Source organism: Clarias gariepinus, chromosome 12, assembly GCF_024256425.1.
Source record: "Clarias gariepinus isolate MV-2021 ecotype Netherlands chromosome 12, CGAR_prim_01v2, whole genome shotgun sequence".
Taxonomy (NCBI): Eukaryota; Metazoa; Chordata; class Actinopteri; order Siluriformes; family Clariidae; genus Clarias; species Clarias gariepinus.
In genome coordinates, this window is record NC_071111.1 from 28,932,998 (window position 1) to 28,952,774 (window position 19,777).

The 19,777-nt window shown below is 39.5% G+C and overlaps 1 protein-coding gene across 1 annotated transcript in view; it reads right to left on the minus strand.

The window, feature by feature from the left end:
* LOC128534524 (NACHT, LRR and PYD domains-containing protein 12-like) overlaps positions 1 to 19,777 on the minus strand; it is a 149,829-nt gene that overhangs the window by 79,754 nt on the left and 50,298 nt on the right. Inside the window, exons 5-8 of the mRNA XM_053508978.1 lie at positions 15,109 to 15,282; positions 5,373 to 5,546; positions 4,430 to 4,603; positions 263 to 436 (exon numbers count right to left, since the gene is read on the minus strand). Of these exons, the coding sequence (XP_053364953.1) occupies positions 263 to 436; positions 4,430 to 4,603; positions 5,373 to 5,546; positions 15,109 to 15,282 (696 nt within the window). The remainder of the gene's footprint in view (positions 1 to 262; positions 437 to 4,429; positions 4,604 to 5,372; positions 5,547 to 15,108; positions 15,283 to 19,777) is intronic.

A 19,777-nucleotide genomic window follows, 5' to 3' on the forward strand; every position in this document is an offset into this window, starting at 1 on the left:
TTTATATCAACACTTTAATGAAAATAAAACACCTTTTAAACCAATGGAAAAAATCTGATTATATAAAATATAGTGACATTCCGTAAGATGTTGAAGATTTAAAGATTTTTTTTGTCAATAAATTATTATTAATATCAATAAAGGTTTTATTTACTAATCTGGTAATCTGATATCTTGAGAGAAATGTACAAATTAATGTAAAAGGGATTAACAGATCATTCTTATACGTTTGCAACATTAATTAAAAGAGGTCTTTACTTACGTCAGTGTCTGTAGTTTAAAATGTTCATCATCCTTAAGAGCAGAGAGACGCTTCACTCCTGAGTCTCCTACATTATTATAGGACAGATCCAGGTCTCTCAGGTGTGAGGGGTTTGATCTCAGAGCTGAAGTCAGAGCAACACAGCCTTCATCTGAGACACCACACCACTGCAACCTGTAGAGACACAACGACACACAATTCAACAAATGTTTATCTTGGTTTAAGACTCACTTTAAAGATCACGAGTTTGGAAAATGAGCTTATTATTCACAGTGACATGGAGATTTAATATCACCTGATTATTCTAATTAACAATGTAATTAAAATTATTAAATTGAGTGTCACAACTACAAATTGAGTTCTTCAGCTTCTGCAGGTTTAACTTCACAGAGAATAAAAGTTCTACAGGAGAATAAGATGAAAACAGAGGATCAGAGGTGCTGAGCTTTTTGTGCATTTTAAAAAGGATCTGACAAAAAGTGTGTAAAAATCAGAAGTGTGTCTGGTTACATATTCATATAATAAAGTGTGTGAGATTAACACTCATCAGTTTTGTTATTTCGTCCTCCTCTCTAAACCAGGCGTAAATTAGCACCTAATCAAAAAACTACATTATTTTAATTATATCTGTATATTAAACATACAGTAGTGATGGTGCACTGTGATCTCCTTTCATACACACACCTACTGATCCTGTTCTCACCTTCAGCTCTGTGTTACTGTAGGAACGTGTTTGAGTCAGTGGGTTTATTCATAAACTTCATGACAAAATGTTAAATAATACGAAACTGTTTTAGGATCTTAGTGAAATAACTATTGAGGAAAACTGCATGGTTTTAATCCTGCTCGTCATGTCTACAGCTGCTTTCAGCGACCCTGTTTATAACAACTAGACAGAGACACTGAAAGAACATTCACTCACAGAATAAACAGATTTTTGTTTCCCCTAAAGCAGTGTTTCCCACATCAAGTATACAGAGCTTGTAAACTGTACATTTGGGTTTTCTGATATGTAGAATTAAACTCATCATTACTTTTAGAAAATGTAAATTTTAGTACAACTGGAATGACAATAAAAAAATGTAGAAAAAAAAAATGCACATATTGATATATATTATGTCCTTGATGTAAAATGTATGTTTGCTGACAGAGAGGGTTTTCATCACGGGTCACTTTATTTAAAACTGTATAGTTAATGTATGCCTTCTTCTTCTTCTTATTATTATTATTATGATTATTATTATTATTATTATCATTGTTATTATTATGGTCACACGTGATCTTATAAATCTGTTCCATTTCTTGCCTATATGATCCTTTTTACAATTTTTGCTTAGTCATGTGTGTATAGTTAGTTTAAATTAAATACAATTAAGTTCTTTGTATTGAATAATATATTGTGCTGAAAAAAATTAATTCTATATTGCACAATCCTGACTCATATACAGTATATTTATTAAAACATAATAATGGAAAGAATGGTTAAAAATGCTTTGGGGTGTAAGGACTAGGGCTCTCTGACAAACAGTGCCATCTACAATAAAGACTGTTTAGTATTTTTATATACTTCATCATATATGGGGAGGGTTAGTAGGTTGGATCTCTGAAATGTGAAATCTTTGTAAAAAGATTTCAATTTGAAATTTAGATTCTTTATTTAAACAATTTCCAACCACCAGTCACATCATACAGTCCACCCAGGTGTCCCTAGTTGATCACCACGGCTAACCTTTTACACATGTGTACATCTTAATAATGCATTTATTAAAATTAAACTGTCAAATTGGACACTTACTTTACATTCTGTACAAATATCATTACAATATACAGAATATACAGAGTTTAGCAGTGTGTGTCAACACTTGTGTGTCAGGTTGGGTGACATTTTGTATAACATGGTGTCTTGATTTGCCAGATTTTGCTGTTATATTGTTGATCAGCTTTTTCCCTTATGTCATTTCATTGATTAGTCTTAATCATCTGGATTATGCACATATTTGGCATAATGAGCAAGATCACACACTCAAGATGTATACTCAGCAAAAAAAAAGAAAGGTCCCTTTTTCAGGACTGTGTATTTCAACAATAATGTTGTAAAAATCCAAATAACTTTACAGATCTTCATTGTAAAGGGTTTAAACAATGTTTTCCATGCATGTTCAATTAACCATAATCAATTAATTAACATGCACCTGTGGAATGGTCGTTAAGACCTTAACAGCTTACAGAAAGTAGGCATTTAAGGTCACAGTTCTAAAAACGCAGGACACTAAAGAGACTTGTCTACCGACTGTGAAAAACACCCAAAGAAAGATGCCCAGGGTCCCTGCTCATCTGCGTGAACGTGCATTAGGCATGCTGCAGGGAGGCATGAGGACCGCTGATGTGGCTAGGGCGATAAATCGCCATGTCCGCACCGTGAGACGCCTAAGACGGCGCTACAGGGAGACGGGAAGGACGGCTGATCATCCTCGCAGTGGAAGACCACGTGTAACAACACCCGCACAGGATGGGTACATCCGAGTATCACACCTGCGTGACAGGTACAGGATGGCCACAACAACTGCCCGAGTCACACCAGGAACACACAATCCCTCCATCAGTGCTCAGACTGTCCGCAATAGGCAGTCCATGAGGAGGAGATGCACTGCAGTACTTCAAGCAGACTGGTGGCCACACCAGATACTGACTGGTACTTTAGATTTTGAGCCTCCCTTCATTCAGGGACACATGGGGTAACATTTTTAGTTTATGTCTTATGGTGTTGACTCTTTTAGTGTTCATAAAAATATTATTGTATAAAATACAAACATATTGAGTTTACTGAAAGTAAAAACAGTTGAAAGTCAGAGGACGTTTCTTTTTTTGCTGAGTATATATATATATATTTTCACGCTCAGTACCTTAGTCAATGTTACTATTAGAATTTATTCACAAATTTTACATTGTGTCCGTTCACATAGTTTTAAGGTCTACCTCCAGTCTGAAACACAAACGGATGTCTGTTAAAATATTTGAGGTTTGTTTATAGTCATTCTGGTGTTAATGTGTTGGTGTGTTTCTATTATTCTGGCCGTAAGAAAGCAGTTATACTGGAGTGTCACTCTGACGTCAGAGTTCCAGTGAAGTTTCACAGAGAGAGGAGCATTTCAGGGATTTTAAATCCTGAAGGATCACAGATGGATCTCTAGCAGAGTCCCAGAATGCATTGCTGCTGTACAACAGGTTTGTGTTGTTCTGGAGTTTTTGTCGAAATATGGTACAAAAACAAACATAGTATTGCGCATAAAAGTTGGAAAAACAATGTTGTGAAGGGAAATAGGATTGTTTTTGTGGCGTCCATCAGCGAGTAGCATGTTTTGACAGAACACCAGCTATGTGATGACAAGCATGACTGTTAGGGAAGGGAATCACTAGTTGAGTGCACCATCTGTAGGATTATAGAGGAACTGCAACATATTACAGACTCAAATGCAAACATATATAAATAATTTTAAAATAAGTATTTACAATAAATCGATTTGGCAGTCAGCATGGCGATACGTATATGGATTGCTGCATAAAAGAATCATGATACGTAACTGAATTTATTCATTTTTTCTCATCTCTAATGACATTAGTGGTTAATATCTGTGCAAAATTGATGCTTTGGAAACAGTTCTGTATGAGCGAAGTGTAAGAACAAACAGGTTAGAAGACCGGACTAATTAAAGAACTAAGGCATCGCTGTTTTTAAGATAAAGAGGAAACAAGTTAAACCCCACTGGTGGATAATGGGGCAGTGGTGGCTCAAACAGTTACTGATTGGAAGGTCAGGGTTCAAGTTCAACCATCATAGTGTGAAATACACTTTTACTGCCATTATATATTTAATGCATTCTTTGGAAAAAAAACTAAAATAAAAAAATATATATATATATTATTTTAATCATCAGTGGTAGGTTTCTCATCTGCCATGCAGAAGGCCTGGGTCTTCAATTCCCAGCCAAACCCCAAACCCCAGCCACTGGATGCAGTGCTGGTCCCAAGCCCGGATATAATGGGAGGGTTACGGCAGGAAGAGCATTGACATTGATAATAAACCTAAAACTTCTGCTTCAGTCTCACTATTAGAGAATGTGTCTTACTGAGGAGCAAGTCATGTGACTCTCAGAGAGATGATCTTACCTCAGTGTCTCCAGTTTACAGAGAGGATTCTCCAGTAGAGCAGAGAGACACTTCACTCCTGAGTCTCCTACATGATTATGGGACAGATCCAGGTCTCTCAGGTGTGAGGGGTTTGATCTCAGAGCTGAAGTCAGAGCAGCACAGCCTTCATCTGAGACATCACACGAATCCAACCTGTAGAGACACAATGACACACTCTTCACTCTTTTGATCTCAGGCAGAGGAGCAGCTCTGATTTTGCTCTGGTTGTAGACAGTTTGTCTTGTTGTGGACTGAGGAATAGGGAGGCTAAAATGGGATTCAGGATTTTTCTCCACTGGAATTGTGATCCACATGATTCTCATTTTTTTCAACCAAAACTTTTGTTGCACTCAAGTTAAAAAAGAAAAGAAAAAAGTGTCTCTGTGTAACAGCTAGAATCAACACGTCAGGTTTATTTTACTAAATCAGTAATTTATATCCCAATTACAACTGTACTATACACACCTGTCTCTATTCACACAGTAGTATATATGTTAGTGTGTGTGTGTGAGAAATTTACCTTATTCTGATAATAAAATAACACAAACTAACACATGCAGTGATAAAGTCTATACTTGCTGCTAAACGAAAGAACAGAAGAAAGTGTAAGAGTTTGACGCGTGCGCACTGAGGGACACGGAGAGCATTAAAAGGAGCCAATCAGAAACAGGTTGTCAGCATGTACCCCCTCCAGCTTCTGATTGGCTGGTACTGTCCCTCCTCTAGCATCTGATTGGATGAAATTACAGTGTGATCTGACTGCAGGGAAACACATGCACGTGAATCTCCGTCAGAAATGAGACGCGTCTATACATCAATCAAGATCGAGATTTTTTTTCCCTGATCGTTTATTATTATGACCTGGAGGTGGATTAGATCATGTTTTGGTATTTCTGGTTTAATATAAATAATATAATCTTACCTCAGTATCTCCAGTTTACAGAGAGGATTCTCCAGTAGAGCAGAGAGACACTTCACTCCTGAGTCTCCTACATCATTATAGGACAGATTCAGCTTTCTCAGGTGTGAGGGGTTTGATCTCAGAGCTGAAGTCAGAGCAGCACAGCCTTCATCTGAGACACCACAATCAATCATCCTGTAGACACAACAACACACTCCATAAGCTTTTTCATCTTGCTTTCAGATTTACTTTGAAGATAGTGTGAATGTAAAATGAGTTTATTATTTAGATTGACAGTTTAATTAGTTTCTCTCATCTGTTGTGTGTGATATTAAACCATCAGCAGCTGAAGCTAAAACAGGGAACAGACTGACTATGACCTTTAATCAGAGCAAGACAAAGAGAGTTTTATTTTAGTCTCCAGTGTTGGGGAAGTTATTTAAAAAAAGTAATCTACTACAAATTACTAATTACTACTTTAAAATTGTACTTTGATTACGTTACTGATTATTACATGTAAAAAGTAATCAGATTATTAATTACGTTACTTTGAAAACATCTGCATGCGTCTATAATGGGCGTGCGCCTCAACATGTTGTCGCTCCTCGCTCACTCCGTAGGCTCCCTACGTACGCGCCCCTATCCCTGCTGCTACAGTATGTCCTCCAGGTGAAGAAATTAAAGTAAGTATAAAACACTTTACAAGTATAAATCCACTAACATGGCCTGTAGAGCCGCTACTAGTTTGGGAAGTGGATTGATGCAGCCTAGTTTGTACCATAGCAATGATTTATAACCAAAGTTCTTCCTTTGTACGACTTTTTTGGAACAAGCCATTTCTATTTATTTATTTATTCAACTTTCTTTAATTCTCTCGACTTGCCTTCTCAGTTCTTTTTTACATGGTTAATGTCTCCTAGGTCCACTCCCAGATATTTAAGACTCTCCCTTTAAGTGTCTTCATGCTAAGTTGTTTAGAAGCTTGGTATTGATGGACAGAAGATTTTACTTTTTATCTTAAACAGCTAAGTTCCTATGGCTAGTGAGTATAGCATGCTGGACCGACCAGCTCTGACTAATACCCCTATAGACTTTAAAAGGTTCACATAAACCACTGTTAGCTTTCATTGCACTCTCAGTGTCACTGTACAGAACCTTAAACACAGCTGTGAATCCCAGGTTAACCCAGGAGGTTCTTCTTCACCATGAACATGAATCATTTTATATTAACCACTCCCAAAGCTCTCAGTGACAGGTACATTGTTTTTTTTTTTAGCCTAATGACCTCATCACTTGTACAGGCTTTTCATGTTGAGGGTTTGAATGAACAGCTACCAATTGCACATGTAACACTCAGAACCACCTACAGGCCTTTGATCTGCTTAATTAATCATGGAGTAATGAGGGAACCGGCCGCACCTGTCCATGTAATTACTTGTCAGCCGTTTGTTCCATTATTTATGACCCCATATCGTGTGTGTTTGTGTGTGTGAGTGAGAGAGAGTGCGTGTGTGTGTGAAAATTAACTTTGTTCCAAAATCCTTAAACCTGATGGTACACCAGTGTTCTAAACCAAACATGTTTTTTTTTGCAAATATTTTCATTAAAAAAAGGAAAACAATACAGTATTTGCAGTTAGAAATACAATTTACCTTTCTTAATTTTTTAAAATAAATATATTTATATATATAAAAAAAAAAAAAACTAAACAGATTACCCCCCCACCCCCCCGGCTCAACACAACCAACAAACACATTACATAAATATAACAGTAACAGGTATACATTTAATCAGGCAATACCTCTAGACTAGTAAAATAGGAAATAAATGGTTGCCAATTGTGAAAAAAAAAATATTTGTACGTTAATTTGTAAATTAACGTATATTTAATTTTTTCAAGTTTAAAAAAAAAAAAAAGACATCTTAAAGCCACTGGGAGATAGTAGGATGTTTAGCAGACTTCCAACAATAATAGACGTCTCGCTAATAAGGATGTGGAAGCTATGATATCCATTTGTGTAGAATAAAGTGTAAGTGAGCGATCAGGAATCACAAATATAGCAATCAGAGGACAAGGTTGGAGAGTTACCCCAAGAACAGTTGACATAACAGCAAAATAACCTGTCCAGAAATCTTCTAGCTCAGGACATAGAAAAAACATGTGGCTAAGGTGACAAGGAGAGCCATGACATTTATCACATTTGTTTTCCACATCCGGATACAATTCAGAAAGTCTAGACTTAGAGAAATGTACCCTGTGTATGACCTTAAATTTAATAAGTCCAAGACGAGCAGAAGAGGTGGAAGACCGTACCCTCGCTATAGCCTGTTCCCAGGACTCCTCATGTATTTGAATTCCCAGTTCCCCTTCCCATGTAGACTTAAGCCTAACATTTGAGTGGTTACTAAGAGACAGGATAGAATCATAGAGTTTAGAAATGGTTCCTCTATGATTAGGAATAAATGATAGCATAGTTTCCCACTGCTGTTCTGGAGGTAAAGAGGGGAAACTAGGGAAACACTTGGCAACTAAATTTCGAATTTGAAAATAGCGAAACAGATGGGTAATGGGGAGACCATAACGAGATGACAAATTGGCAAAACTATCGAAGACACCATCCACATATAAATATTTAAATTGTTTTATACCCTTGTCACTCCACACTGAGAATGTCGAGTCCAAGAGTGATGGGGGAAACAAATGGTTGTCGTTTAGAGGACCCGAGGAAGATGCCCTTACAAATTTAAAGTGCCGTCTAAACTGAAACCAGATCTTGAGTGTGTTAAGAACCACCTGATTATCAGTATACAGAGAGGGTTTTATGGGTAAAGAGGAATAGAGCAGAGCCGGTATAGGAGATCCCTTACAGGATGGTAGCTCCAATTTACACCAAGAGGATTCAGAACCAGAAGATTTTAACCAGTAGCAAAGTTTATGGATGTGAGCAGCCCAGTAGTAAGCTAGAAAATTAGGCAATGCAAGTCCTCCACTGAATTTGCATCTCCGCAGTAAAGTTTTACAAACCCTAGGTGACTTCCCTCCCCAAATGAAAGAACCAATAATCTTGTCCAGTGAGACAAAAAATGTTTTGGTAAAAATAAGGGAATCGACTGAAACTAAAATTTCAAAAGTTCGGGAAGTTCAGATAGATGCTTTGAGTAAATAACATTAAAGAGTGTACGAGTATTAAAAACAATTGACGTCCCTTTATAAAGCCATTTTGCTCTTCAAATATAATACCCAGAAGCACATCCTCTAGGCGAGATGCAATCACTTTAGCCAACACCTTTGTATCGGCATTAAGCAGAGATAATGGCCTGTAGGAACCACAGGAGGTTGGATCTTTGTCATTTTTGAGAAGCAGCGCTATAGTGGCTTGTGTAAAAGTTGGTGGTAATGAACCCCTTTACAAGGATTCATTAAACACAGATAAAAGCAATTGTGCCAGTTTACCAATAAATGTTTTATAAAATTCAATTGGAAACCCATCAGGGCCTGGGGCTTTATTAGACTGCATAGCTGTAATAGCATTTGATACTTCTTTAACGGAAAATGGGGAGTCCAATTGCCCGGCAATATTAGTATCAATAACAGGGTTTGAAAGATTATGAAGAAATTCATTAATTTTAGCTTTGTCCGTAGGAAATTCTGACTAAAATAACGATGCGTAAAATGCTTTAAAGGTAGAATTAATTTCAAAGGGATCTGTGGTAATCGTGTCATAAGTGTTTTTAATACTAGGTATTAAACGCGAGGTGGCTTGTCGTCGTAGCTGATGTGCCAACAAGCGACTTGCCTTGTCGCCATATTCATAATATGAGCCACGACTGCGTAGTAACAAGCGTTTTGCCTCTTTAGTTGACATTAGATTAAATTCTGCTTGCAAATCAAGACGCTGCTTCAGTAATTCTGGAGAAGGGTTGAGTGCATAACTTTAATCAAGGTTACTAATCGCAGATGTAAGTTCTTTAAGCCTGGCATTATTCTTTTTATTAGCAAGAACAGAATAAGAAATAATTTGACCCCTCAGGTAGCATTTAAGTGTCTCCCATAGCAGAGAATATGAAACTGAATCGTTTTGATTGAAGGACAAGAAATCCTCAATAGAACTTAAAATGAATTCAATAAATTCTTTATCTGCCAGAAGAAGAGAGTTAAATCTCCAAACTGGTGGGTTACATTTAGAGGTAGAAAGTTGAATATCCAATAGCAGAGGTGAATGATCAGATATTACAATACCAGAATAGTCAGAAGAATTAACACACGAATTAAGAGTTGTGTCAATAAAAAAGTAATCAATCCTGGAATAAGAATGATGCACCTGAGAGAAAAAAGAAAATTGTTTGATTGAAGGGTTGCAAAATCTCCATGGATCAATAAGATCGTTCTGTTTCATAAAATCTAAAAATATTTTAGACATAGATGATGGAGTCAGATTACGAGGATTAGATCGATCCAAGATTGGATCAAAAACACTATTCAGATCTCCACCTAGGATCAGCTGGGTATCCAAGAAGGGGATGTTACTCAGCAATCTATTAGCGAATTCAGCATCATCAAAATTTGGGGCATATACATTTACCAACAAAACTTTTTTTTGCATTAGGGTACCAGCAACAATGATGTATCTACCATTCCTATCAGCGATAACATTGGTTGATGAGAATTGAACTTTCTTATTAATGAGAATGGCAACTCCTCTAGCTTTCAAATTAAAGTTTGAGTGAAAGACCTGACCTACCCAAGGGCTATATAACCTATAATGATCTTTAATGCGAAGGTGAGTCTCCTGTAAAAATGCTATATCAGAATTTAGACGGTTCAAGTGTGAAAACCTTAGATTTCTTAACAGGGTTACCCATACCTCTGACATTCCACTAATGAATCTAAGAGGCATGCCTGACCCAGCAATGCTGGGATCTATATTGCCACTAACCATTAAAAAAAAAAAAAAAAAAAAAACACAACAGGCAAAATGCCAGTGGTCGTTAAGAGACGAAATGGGACACCCTCCCACAAATACACCCAAAGTCTCCACATAACAGAACAAAGGAGACAGCAGTGGAGACAGCAAAAATGATCCACTAAAGTGAATAGACTAACTGGAGCCCAAACAAAACAAACAAAAGCGAGAGAAAAACCTCCCACCGACTGTATAACAGTGTGCGTGTAACTATAAACACGTTATATCAAAAACTCACAGTACAGAATATTGTTTCCTTAGAAGATGAACATTCCAACAAAACAACAAAAATACGTAAAAATACAAATAAACAAGTCCTGTGCAAATAGTAAGCACAGTAAGCATAGAAAGATTGTGCTGGACTAATCCAGAGTACAAGAGTATAATATACGATTTAGTCTTATTATATAAAAGTGAGAATAAAAAAGCAAAGAAACAGTACCGTACTGTAACTAGCGCAACACGCTAAAAAAAAAAAAGTATAAAAAAATGCGCATGTAGTGTTAACCCTAATGAGAGCGTAAACACTTAGCAGCATTATAGCACCAAACTGAGGGGCTGTTAATGCTCACTCAGAGATCACAGTTTTGACATAATCACTGGCTTCCTCTGCTGACACAAAGTCCTTCTCAACACCCTTATATGTAATGCGAAGTCGTGCTGGATGAAACAGGCTGTACCGAACACCTTCAATGCCGCGGAGCTGCTGCCTGACCGTATTGAATGCAGCCCGAGCGCGTGCTATCTTGGCAGTGTAGTCAGGAAAGACTGAGATGGTCTGGTCTCCAACTTTAATCTGTCGGCGTTCTCTAGTGCGCCATAAAATGACAACACAGTCAGTATGGTAATGAAACCTGCATACAATGGCTCGTGGACGGTCGCCGAGCTTAGGTGTGGGTTGGAGGGTCTTGTGAGAACGATCCAAAAGCGGCTTCTTCTCCAGATTAAAGACTTCCTTTAGCAAGGAGGCCACGGCCGCAGTGGTGCACGTGTCAGGGCCCTCCGGTACTCCCACTATTCTAACATTGTTACGGCGCGACCTAGACTCCAAGTCTTCACATTTATTTTCCAGCTTGGCTACGCTTGCTGTGAGGCACTTGATAGTATTTTTCATCTCGGCTATGTCGTCCGAGCACACAGTAAGCGCGTGCTCCATCTCCCTGACCGTACCTTTTAGCTCAGACACGATAGCATCATTAGCAGCTTTATCGATCGCCAGCTGCGTCTGCACCGCTTGCAAGTCGAACTTAATAATAGACAAAACATCACCGAGAGTATCCTGAAGTTCTTTTTTAGAAATATCGGCGATATCTTCCCTCAGCGAGGCTAACAACTCGACTTTAAGAGCATCCATATCCGGATTAGCTTGGCCCGAAGGGGGCTTTACAGGTGACGACGCCTCACTCAAGGATGTGGTCGCGGTTTGCAAACTAGGCCTCAGTTGTGTTTGAACAGTACTGCGAGTTTTAATATATTTTGCTGCCATTTTACGCAGTTCCGAGTAAAACCTCTCAACTCAACGAACTACAGAATAAAACAGAACTAAAATTATGGACAAAAAGCGCAAATTAATAACAATTTAATCAAAATCGGTGGGACCTCCCAAACTTACGTCCTACTCCATCAAAGCTCAACCGGAAGTCTAAACCAAACATGTTTGACCAGTGCTGATTTACACTGAAGTGAAATTTTCTTAATTGCATTGACGAGTTTTTCATAAGAGAAAAAGAGCTACTTTGCACTTAGTTGGAGTACTGAGAGCACCAGTGTGAGTGAAGCCAGTATCACAAAACTCGCAAAAAATTCATTCACCTTATCTAGTGTCTTTAGGAAGATTACACTAGCACTGTTCATTCATGAAGCTGACATGATGTTACTGCACCCACTACATTCCCTCCTGCTGAGCAGCGTTCTTACACACTCATTGTACACACAACATTCACACCTTGTCAGATTGTTATCCCTTCATGAACACTGGTGTCTGAAATGCACACTTTTCCGGCATGATTTGCAGACTCTACTCCTGTAGTAGAAAGTCTGGGTGCCACAGGTGAAGAATGCCAGCCCTCGACTCCGACATTAGAGCTCTTACAGCGGGCCGAGTGGGTGACGACTCAGCCGCATACTCGCTCAGTCAAAGCTAACGCTAAGGCTAACCCACCGGAGCACACCTCCTCCACACTTCACATGTCCAACAGGTTTTCTCTCCTCAGTGATGCACCCACTGTGAAACCTGAAAGAGCTCTGGTTATAGGAGACTCTTACTGAGGCACATAAAATTAGCCAGGCCTTTAGGGGTTCAGCAGCAGTGGTTAGGTGTTAGGTAATTAAATTACTAAATGTATTTACCCAACACCGGGAGCCAGAGCACCGAATATAGCAGATAATCTTAGGGCTCTAGGACAGCATAGGCTCTCTAAGATAGTGATACATTCATGAGCTACTGATATACACCTTCGTCAATCAGAGGTTAGTAAGAGTAACTTTTCAGAGGTGTTTAAATTAGCGGAGGCGATGTCTGATGTCCGATGTCTCTGGCCCCATCCCAATGTTATTTGGTGACAGCTTACAGCAGGTTATGGTCGCTGAACCGCTGGATGTCCAGGTGGGGCTCCGAAAATAATGTGGGCTTTATAGATAACTGGAAGACCTTTAAGGGTAAAGCTGGCCTGTTAGGACGGGACGGTGTCCATCCCACTCGGGAAGGTGCTGCTCTTATTTCCTGTAGTATAGCTCATAGTCTCAGAAGAGGCCCAGTTAAATCGGTGACAATCCAGAGCCCAGGCCAGTGTAGCGAATAACAGGGCTCCCATAGAGAGAACAGTCAATGGATCACATTCCTGAACACCCTCTTCCAGCATGCATGGCACCATCCTGATAACCTTATCTGGTTTGCTATCTTAAGGGGGACGTCTATAAAACTAAGAAACTCCACAAGGCCAGATGCTTTGAAGTAGACCCTGAAACCGAGGGTGTAAATCGGCGATCCGGTAAACAAAGAAGACAGTTTTACAGCTCCACCCCGAGCTGGGGAGGAAGAGGCCTCATCACACCTGGACAGTCTCTTGACCTCCGGAAGACATGCCTTTCCATGAACAAAGGCATACGGCATGGACACTATTTTAAACATCTTTAAAGTGTGCCAGTAGGGCAAAACGTATTTACATATATTTACTCAGTTCCTTTTATTCCTGTGTATATGTTTGATTATTCTGCATAACGTTAAAGGTGTAATCAGCATTTACAAACCTTTTTATTAGATAAAGGAAGGAATGAGTGGGTAAGATATGTAATGTTTGGTGTCAATCTCAAGCTGGCTTTATTTCAAGAATGTTGGTGAACATGGGTAATTGGTAGCATGAACAGAGCTCATGCAAAATGACTTTTTATAAAGTATTAAAAACTCCAACCAGATGGGTCACACGTGACAGCCGAAACACCTGGCTAATTTATGCATGGAAGGAGGAACCACGTGTGGTGTGGCTAAGCCCTGCAATCACATCCGATTGGATGAATCACCTGTGGGACGGACTGACCCCCAAGGGACAAAAACCCTCAGGAAGTCCACAGTAAGGAAGTAGAAGAGAAGTTATCACAACTGCGACCTACAACATCTTCCAAGCAGCTCGGGCTCCCGCCCTTGCGACGCTGCGCCACCGCTGCTGGCATCATCCGCTCTTCAAGAACTCTCAACCAGACTTCGTGCCAGAACTCCAAAGTCCCGCAACGAAGGAAACCTCAGGAGAAGTTCCAGAGCGCAGCCATCGGAAACCAGGCAACCAACGCCTCACCGAAGGGCTTTCCCGACTGACGTCATCCCTACAACAGCGCACCAACCAATCAGCAACGCAGTGATTCCCTTCGCTGGAGGCGAACCAACGGATGAGAACAAAACATAACGCAAGTAAACAAACAATGCTGCATACCTTGCTGAAGTTGGTGCTCGTTTCATAACTATACCGTAAGATTAAACCCAAGACTCTGCTCTTGTGACTTTCGTTGATCTAGTAACCAGTACTAGAATAACTTCATTCATTTTCACTTGCCAAACTGTTTGTGTGTATGTGTGTGTGTGTGCGTGCGTGCGTTCAAGTAGTGTAGTTTCATGTATCGTAGATTAGTCAAATAAATTCTCGTTTCTTTATAAAGAACTGTTGTCTTGGTCATGTATTTTAAAGTCTAAACATTTGCCCAGATCGTGTTACCTTGCTCATAAATTGCTAAATACTAGATTTTGTGTTATAGCCGTCGGCCATGTGATAACCAGAAACTAAATTGTGCTAAACGCTGGACGGGTAGTCAATATAGTGTACGTTATAAATTTTGATTCAATTAATCAAATTAACCCGAATCGTTAAAGATTCGATACAACTCTGACCCAGAGCTAAAAAATTACTTATTAATGATAAAGGATGCGCTGGCATTGTGTCCACATTAAAATGTCTATATTAATTGGTGGACAATGCAACCGTCATCCGTTGTCTTTAGTATGTAAACCCTACGTATTAATGATGAAGAATGCCGGAAGCTATTCATGGTCATTATCATTGTTAAAACGCTACACCAGGGAGCAGACAGACAGGCTAAACCAACCGTCTGCTAGCTGCATAGAGTCGTCACTCAGGATTCATCATATTAAACATACTGTGTCTGTTCCCCGAGCTAAGCAAAACTAGCACAAGACAAAGCGCGGACACAAATTTAAATCCCTTTCAGTTATATCGTCATAGTTAGTCAGAGAGGCTCCTTTTACACTAGAGATTCAGGCATGAATGTGAGTATGATGATCTTACCACAGACTATGCGGTTTACAGAGAGGATTCTCCAGTACAGTGGAAAGAGACTTCATTCCTGAGTCTCCTACATTATTCTTCGACAGATCCAGGTCTCTCAGGTGTGAGGGGTTTGATTTTAGAGATGAAATCAGAGCAGCACAGCCTTCACCTGAGACACCACAATCATGCAACCTGTAGAGAAACACAATGGCACACTCTTCCTCAACAGATGTTTATATTGGCTTAGGATTTACTTAAAAAAAGTGTTTTTAAAATTAGTTTTTAAGATCCTTTTTAAATCTTTCACTAGAAGAGGATATACAGTATTTTTTTGCTCCAATTTATGAATTTGGTCAATAAAGAAGAAGACGGAGGTGACTGTGGTGAGGACAAAGCTCCCCGAGATGGCATGAGGAAGAAACCATTGAGAGGAACCAGACTTAGAAGAGAACCAATGCATATTTGGGTGATACCAGAGAGTGCAACAATAAATAATTCCTGCTATGTAAGATGATCAAAATGGTTTAGTCCCAAAACTCCTCAAAGCTAAAATGTCCGAAGCATTTTTTAAGGTTAATATGTGAAACTGTCCTAAATAAAGTGGGAAGGCGAGCAAGAGGGTTGTTCTGAACATTTTCATTTCTGATTAAAAAATCTAATAGTAAGCAGCGTCAACTGGCCCATGGGGGAAATCTGGGTGTGAGTGATGTTGAACCTACAGATGTGGCCATTAAGACTGCGTGTGTTTTCCCGCGAGATGCCGCAATTAAGTGTGTGGCGTGCCGCGACTTGCCGTTAGCAACATTCGGGAATTTAAATAAATGTGTTGTGCTTCACTGAATATCCGCCAGTTGGCGCATGGAAGGACTTTATCTAAAAGCCGGACCAAGTACTGTACAACGAAGAACTGTGTATAATTACTTAGTCTAAAACAATATTGTTTCCAATGCTGAAGCAAACATGAATTTTATTTTGTTTTACAACAGATCTTTCATGATAAATGTGTGTATATGTGCTTCATATTATTTTCATAATGATGAAATGAGATGCCCAAATTCGTGCTTTAAAATTCTTAATAAGTTTCTTATATATTTTTTGTAATGTTTTAACAGGGACAAAACAGTGAGAGACATGGCAATGTCTCGGTTTACATGGTGTTGAAATAAATTTAATTTCCTGATAGTAGGCTATCTGATAGTCTTAACTATGCGAATGTCCTGATTCGTGAATATGCCAACATATCTTATTTAAAACGTAAAAAATGTGTCGACATCATCAGAAGACATGAATGAACTATATATATATATTATATTATTAAGTAAATATTATTTTATGAACACGAACTTCTTCAGGCTTTTTATAATAATCATCATATTTGCTGTTTGTGTCCAGCATTTAATAATTATTTAATCCATTATTTAACCACGGCTGGAAATAATAGCTGGAATGTGATGTGATTGTAAATTTATGACTGAAATAAAGCAGTTTGTCTTTTGTAAAGTACTTTCACTTTACAAAAGGCAGCATTTTTATCAAAAGGTTGATAAACGTGTGTTGTACAGTTTATACAACGCGACAGCGCGTTCAGTTATTCACTTCTCACCTTTCATGTAGGTCTGCTCGGACTTATTAATTTATTTTAAACCCCTTAAAAATGCGTGTGTATACAGCCCCAAACCTCTATCAGTTATTAACAATAGCATCTATTTAGAAAAAATGCCCAGTGATTTTGGAGCTTCAGGAAATCTCCCGGCGCTCTGCGCATAACACCGGGCCAACTCATGTCGGAAAGAATTTATAAACGGTTTCTAAACGTGGGCTATTGTTTTTTTACTTATAATATTTGTTCATTTAATTTAAATGAGGTTTGGGCTCAGGACTTCGATTCGGCATCATGATTCTGCTCTTTAATTTACTCCATAGTTTTAATCAGCGCTCAGCCGCATGCATGGAGTTTTCCAGAGCGCACCGGCAGAAGTAGACTAATGATTATGAACGCGTCAGGAAAACAGCAAGCAGACCGACTCTGACCATTTAAAAAAACGTTTGCGTTCATTTTCTGACGCGCTCAAGTTTACCAAAAACAATACAGAACAGCGCAGCTTATTTGCTTTCAAACATTTATAAAATCACAACGTTTTTTCATTATTGTGAGTGTGCTTAAATAAAAGTTGAGTCTTATAAAGGCATGTAGTCTTATATAGTTTTATTATACAGTTTTTGCACATTAATCAGAGTCCTCATCTGTTACATTTTTGAGGACAATAGTTTTTTCAGCCTGTCACGGCGTGCGCCCAAATCAATATCGCTTCTCGCTCACTAGTTAGGCGGCCTCTCCTTCAGATATGCGAAGAAGCGGGGCTGCGGAATTAGGCACGAATGGTGAAGAAGAGCTCTCCTTGCTAATGATCACAGGCTTCCAATCCGCGCTATGATACTCTGGGTTTGTTGGTTTACAGTGAATTTTACTACGTGGTGTGAGTGAGACGCGCGCACACAACGCGGAAGTGCAGCATGCAAGCGGGGCAAATGGAACGCGGCCCAGGGACTTCAAAGAAGAGCCAGCGCAAGCGGACGGAGGCAGGAGCTGCTGTCCGCGGATGGCCGTCGTACTCATATTTTATAGCGCGGGGTGAAAACAGCATGCTCAACAGCATGTCGTGTGGGAATTATAAGATTTGTATTGAAAACTTCTAACTAAAAAGTGGCAGCTGGCACGCCTAAAAATAGAGGCAGGTTAATTTTTTTATAGTCTAAATTTAAATCCTCCTCTTAGTGCCTCCTATTCCTATTAATCCTGTTGTTCTTTTAGTGTCACTGCGTGTGCTTACAATGCCAGACAACATTCAAATGCAAATTATTCACTCTCCCCAAGTGTGAATCAGCTGTTCTCACCTATACATATTAACCTATACGTTCTCACCTAAAGTGTTTAGGTAAAATTCCACCTATACAAGTGTGACAAATATGCAAAGAAAAAAAAATAGGAAGGGGCAAATAATTTTTCATGGCACTTCACATGTAGTCAGATTGTTCCACTGGGCTGAAACTGTAGCAGGAGTTATAGCACTTTTCAAATCACACTAACTATACACTGATATGAATAACTTTGAATGATGAATGCTTTTTAGCACTCTTGTGACTCAGTAAGACACAATGCACAGAATATTTTCTAACAGCCTGTAAATAATATATTTTAGCATGAGAAATGAGAAAATGTCCCATTTTGCTGTCAAACTGTTTATAAGCCTCCTGGGTCTCTGTGAGACTGGTGCTACTACACTGAAAATATTGTCTTTATACGTAGTTTTATATGTTGTTTGTCTTATTGTTCTTTCCTTTTTTCTTTGTTTTACAAATGTAACAGACCTAATTTGATTTTGTTATATTGTGCTAAGGTTAGATGCACAGGCGCTCATGAGGTGCATATGTGTGTGTGTGAGGTTTTATCCCCTCGGGGCTTGCCGTAGAAGGGCAAGAAAGGCGCATGCACACGTCCTGTTTTAGAGTGTCGCGAAGTTGCATTAGAAAAAAGGAGAATAAACAGTTGACAAGGATTTTGTGTGCTCTCGTCTTTATTATTTTTTTTATATTGCAAAGTGTGTAAGCGAACCCGGCACGAATGCTCGGTCACATTGGTGGCAGCGGTTTTGTTTTATTAGCGTTTACGTAAGTCTGTGTGACGGCGGGTGTTTAACTAGTTAGTTTATAGTTGAAAGTTCTTAGCGGAGTTAGCACGCGCGAGTTAACGTGGGCGCGACCATCATGTGGTGTAAGGAAGAGAACGAATTATTTTCAAGAAGGGACCGCGATAAGATTAACAGACACGTGAGGATTGAGTTGCCGCCGCCGTTTTCCGGTAACGAGAAGCAGAGTTTTTTATGTGGGCACGGCAATTCGAGGTCGCTGTGAAAGCGCTTACAGAGGGAGATGACACTGCATCCTAGAATTATGAACTAGCACGGATTTTACCGACACGGCTGACTAACGCGGCATTTCTTTTGTGGGACAGCCTTGCTCATACTGTTCAGGCGGATTATACAGCGGCCAAAGAACGGCTTAAGGAAGCTTTTGGTCAACGGCAATTTATGGATCGCTTCAGAGCCAGCCTATCAGCCCGACCTCGTGCTCTGGAGGAAAGTTTGGAAGTGTATGCGGCAGAAATCAGTAGGCTGGTGGACGAGGCCTTTCCTGAATACGGCGAAAGAGCACAGAGGGAGGAAAGATTTCGTCGTTTCCTTGCTGGTTTGGATCCTATGCTCAGAGCTAAATGTCATGAACAAGGAGCAACGGATTTGGAGGAGGCTGTGATAATTGCAGGTCGGTGTGAGAATGCTAGAGATGCAATAAAGACTGATTACATGACTGGTAGTGCTGCAGGGAGTACTAGTGATGTAGGAGCTGTGGCTGCTGTTTACTCTGTGACTGATAATGGAGGACTACACAGAGCAATGGATCGATTGACTGAGGAAATGAGGGATATGAGAATGGAATTGAGGCGCTTGGGTGATGAGAATCAGAAACTGAAGGCCAGAGTGAGTTCTAGAGCAAGGGATGAGTGGGATGAAGGCCGCTCCCAGTTTAATGGAAGGTGTCAGTGTGCCTGCGGAGGTCGAGGGTGTCAGTCACGCGTCTTTGATGGTGCTTGGAGAGGCCGCTCACCTGAGAGGAAGTTTCAGCACAGGGA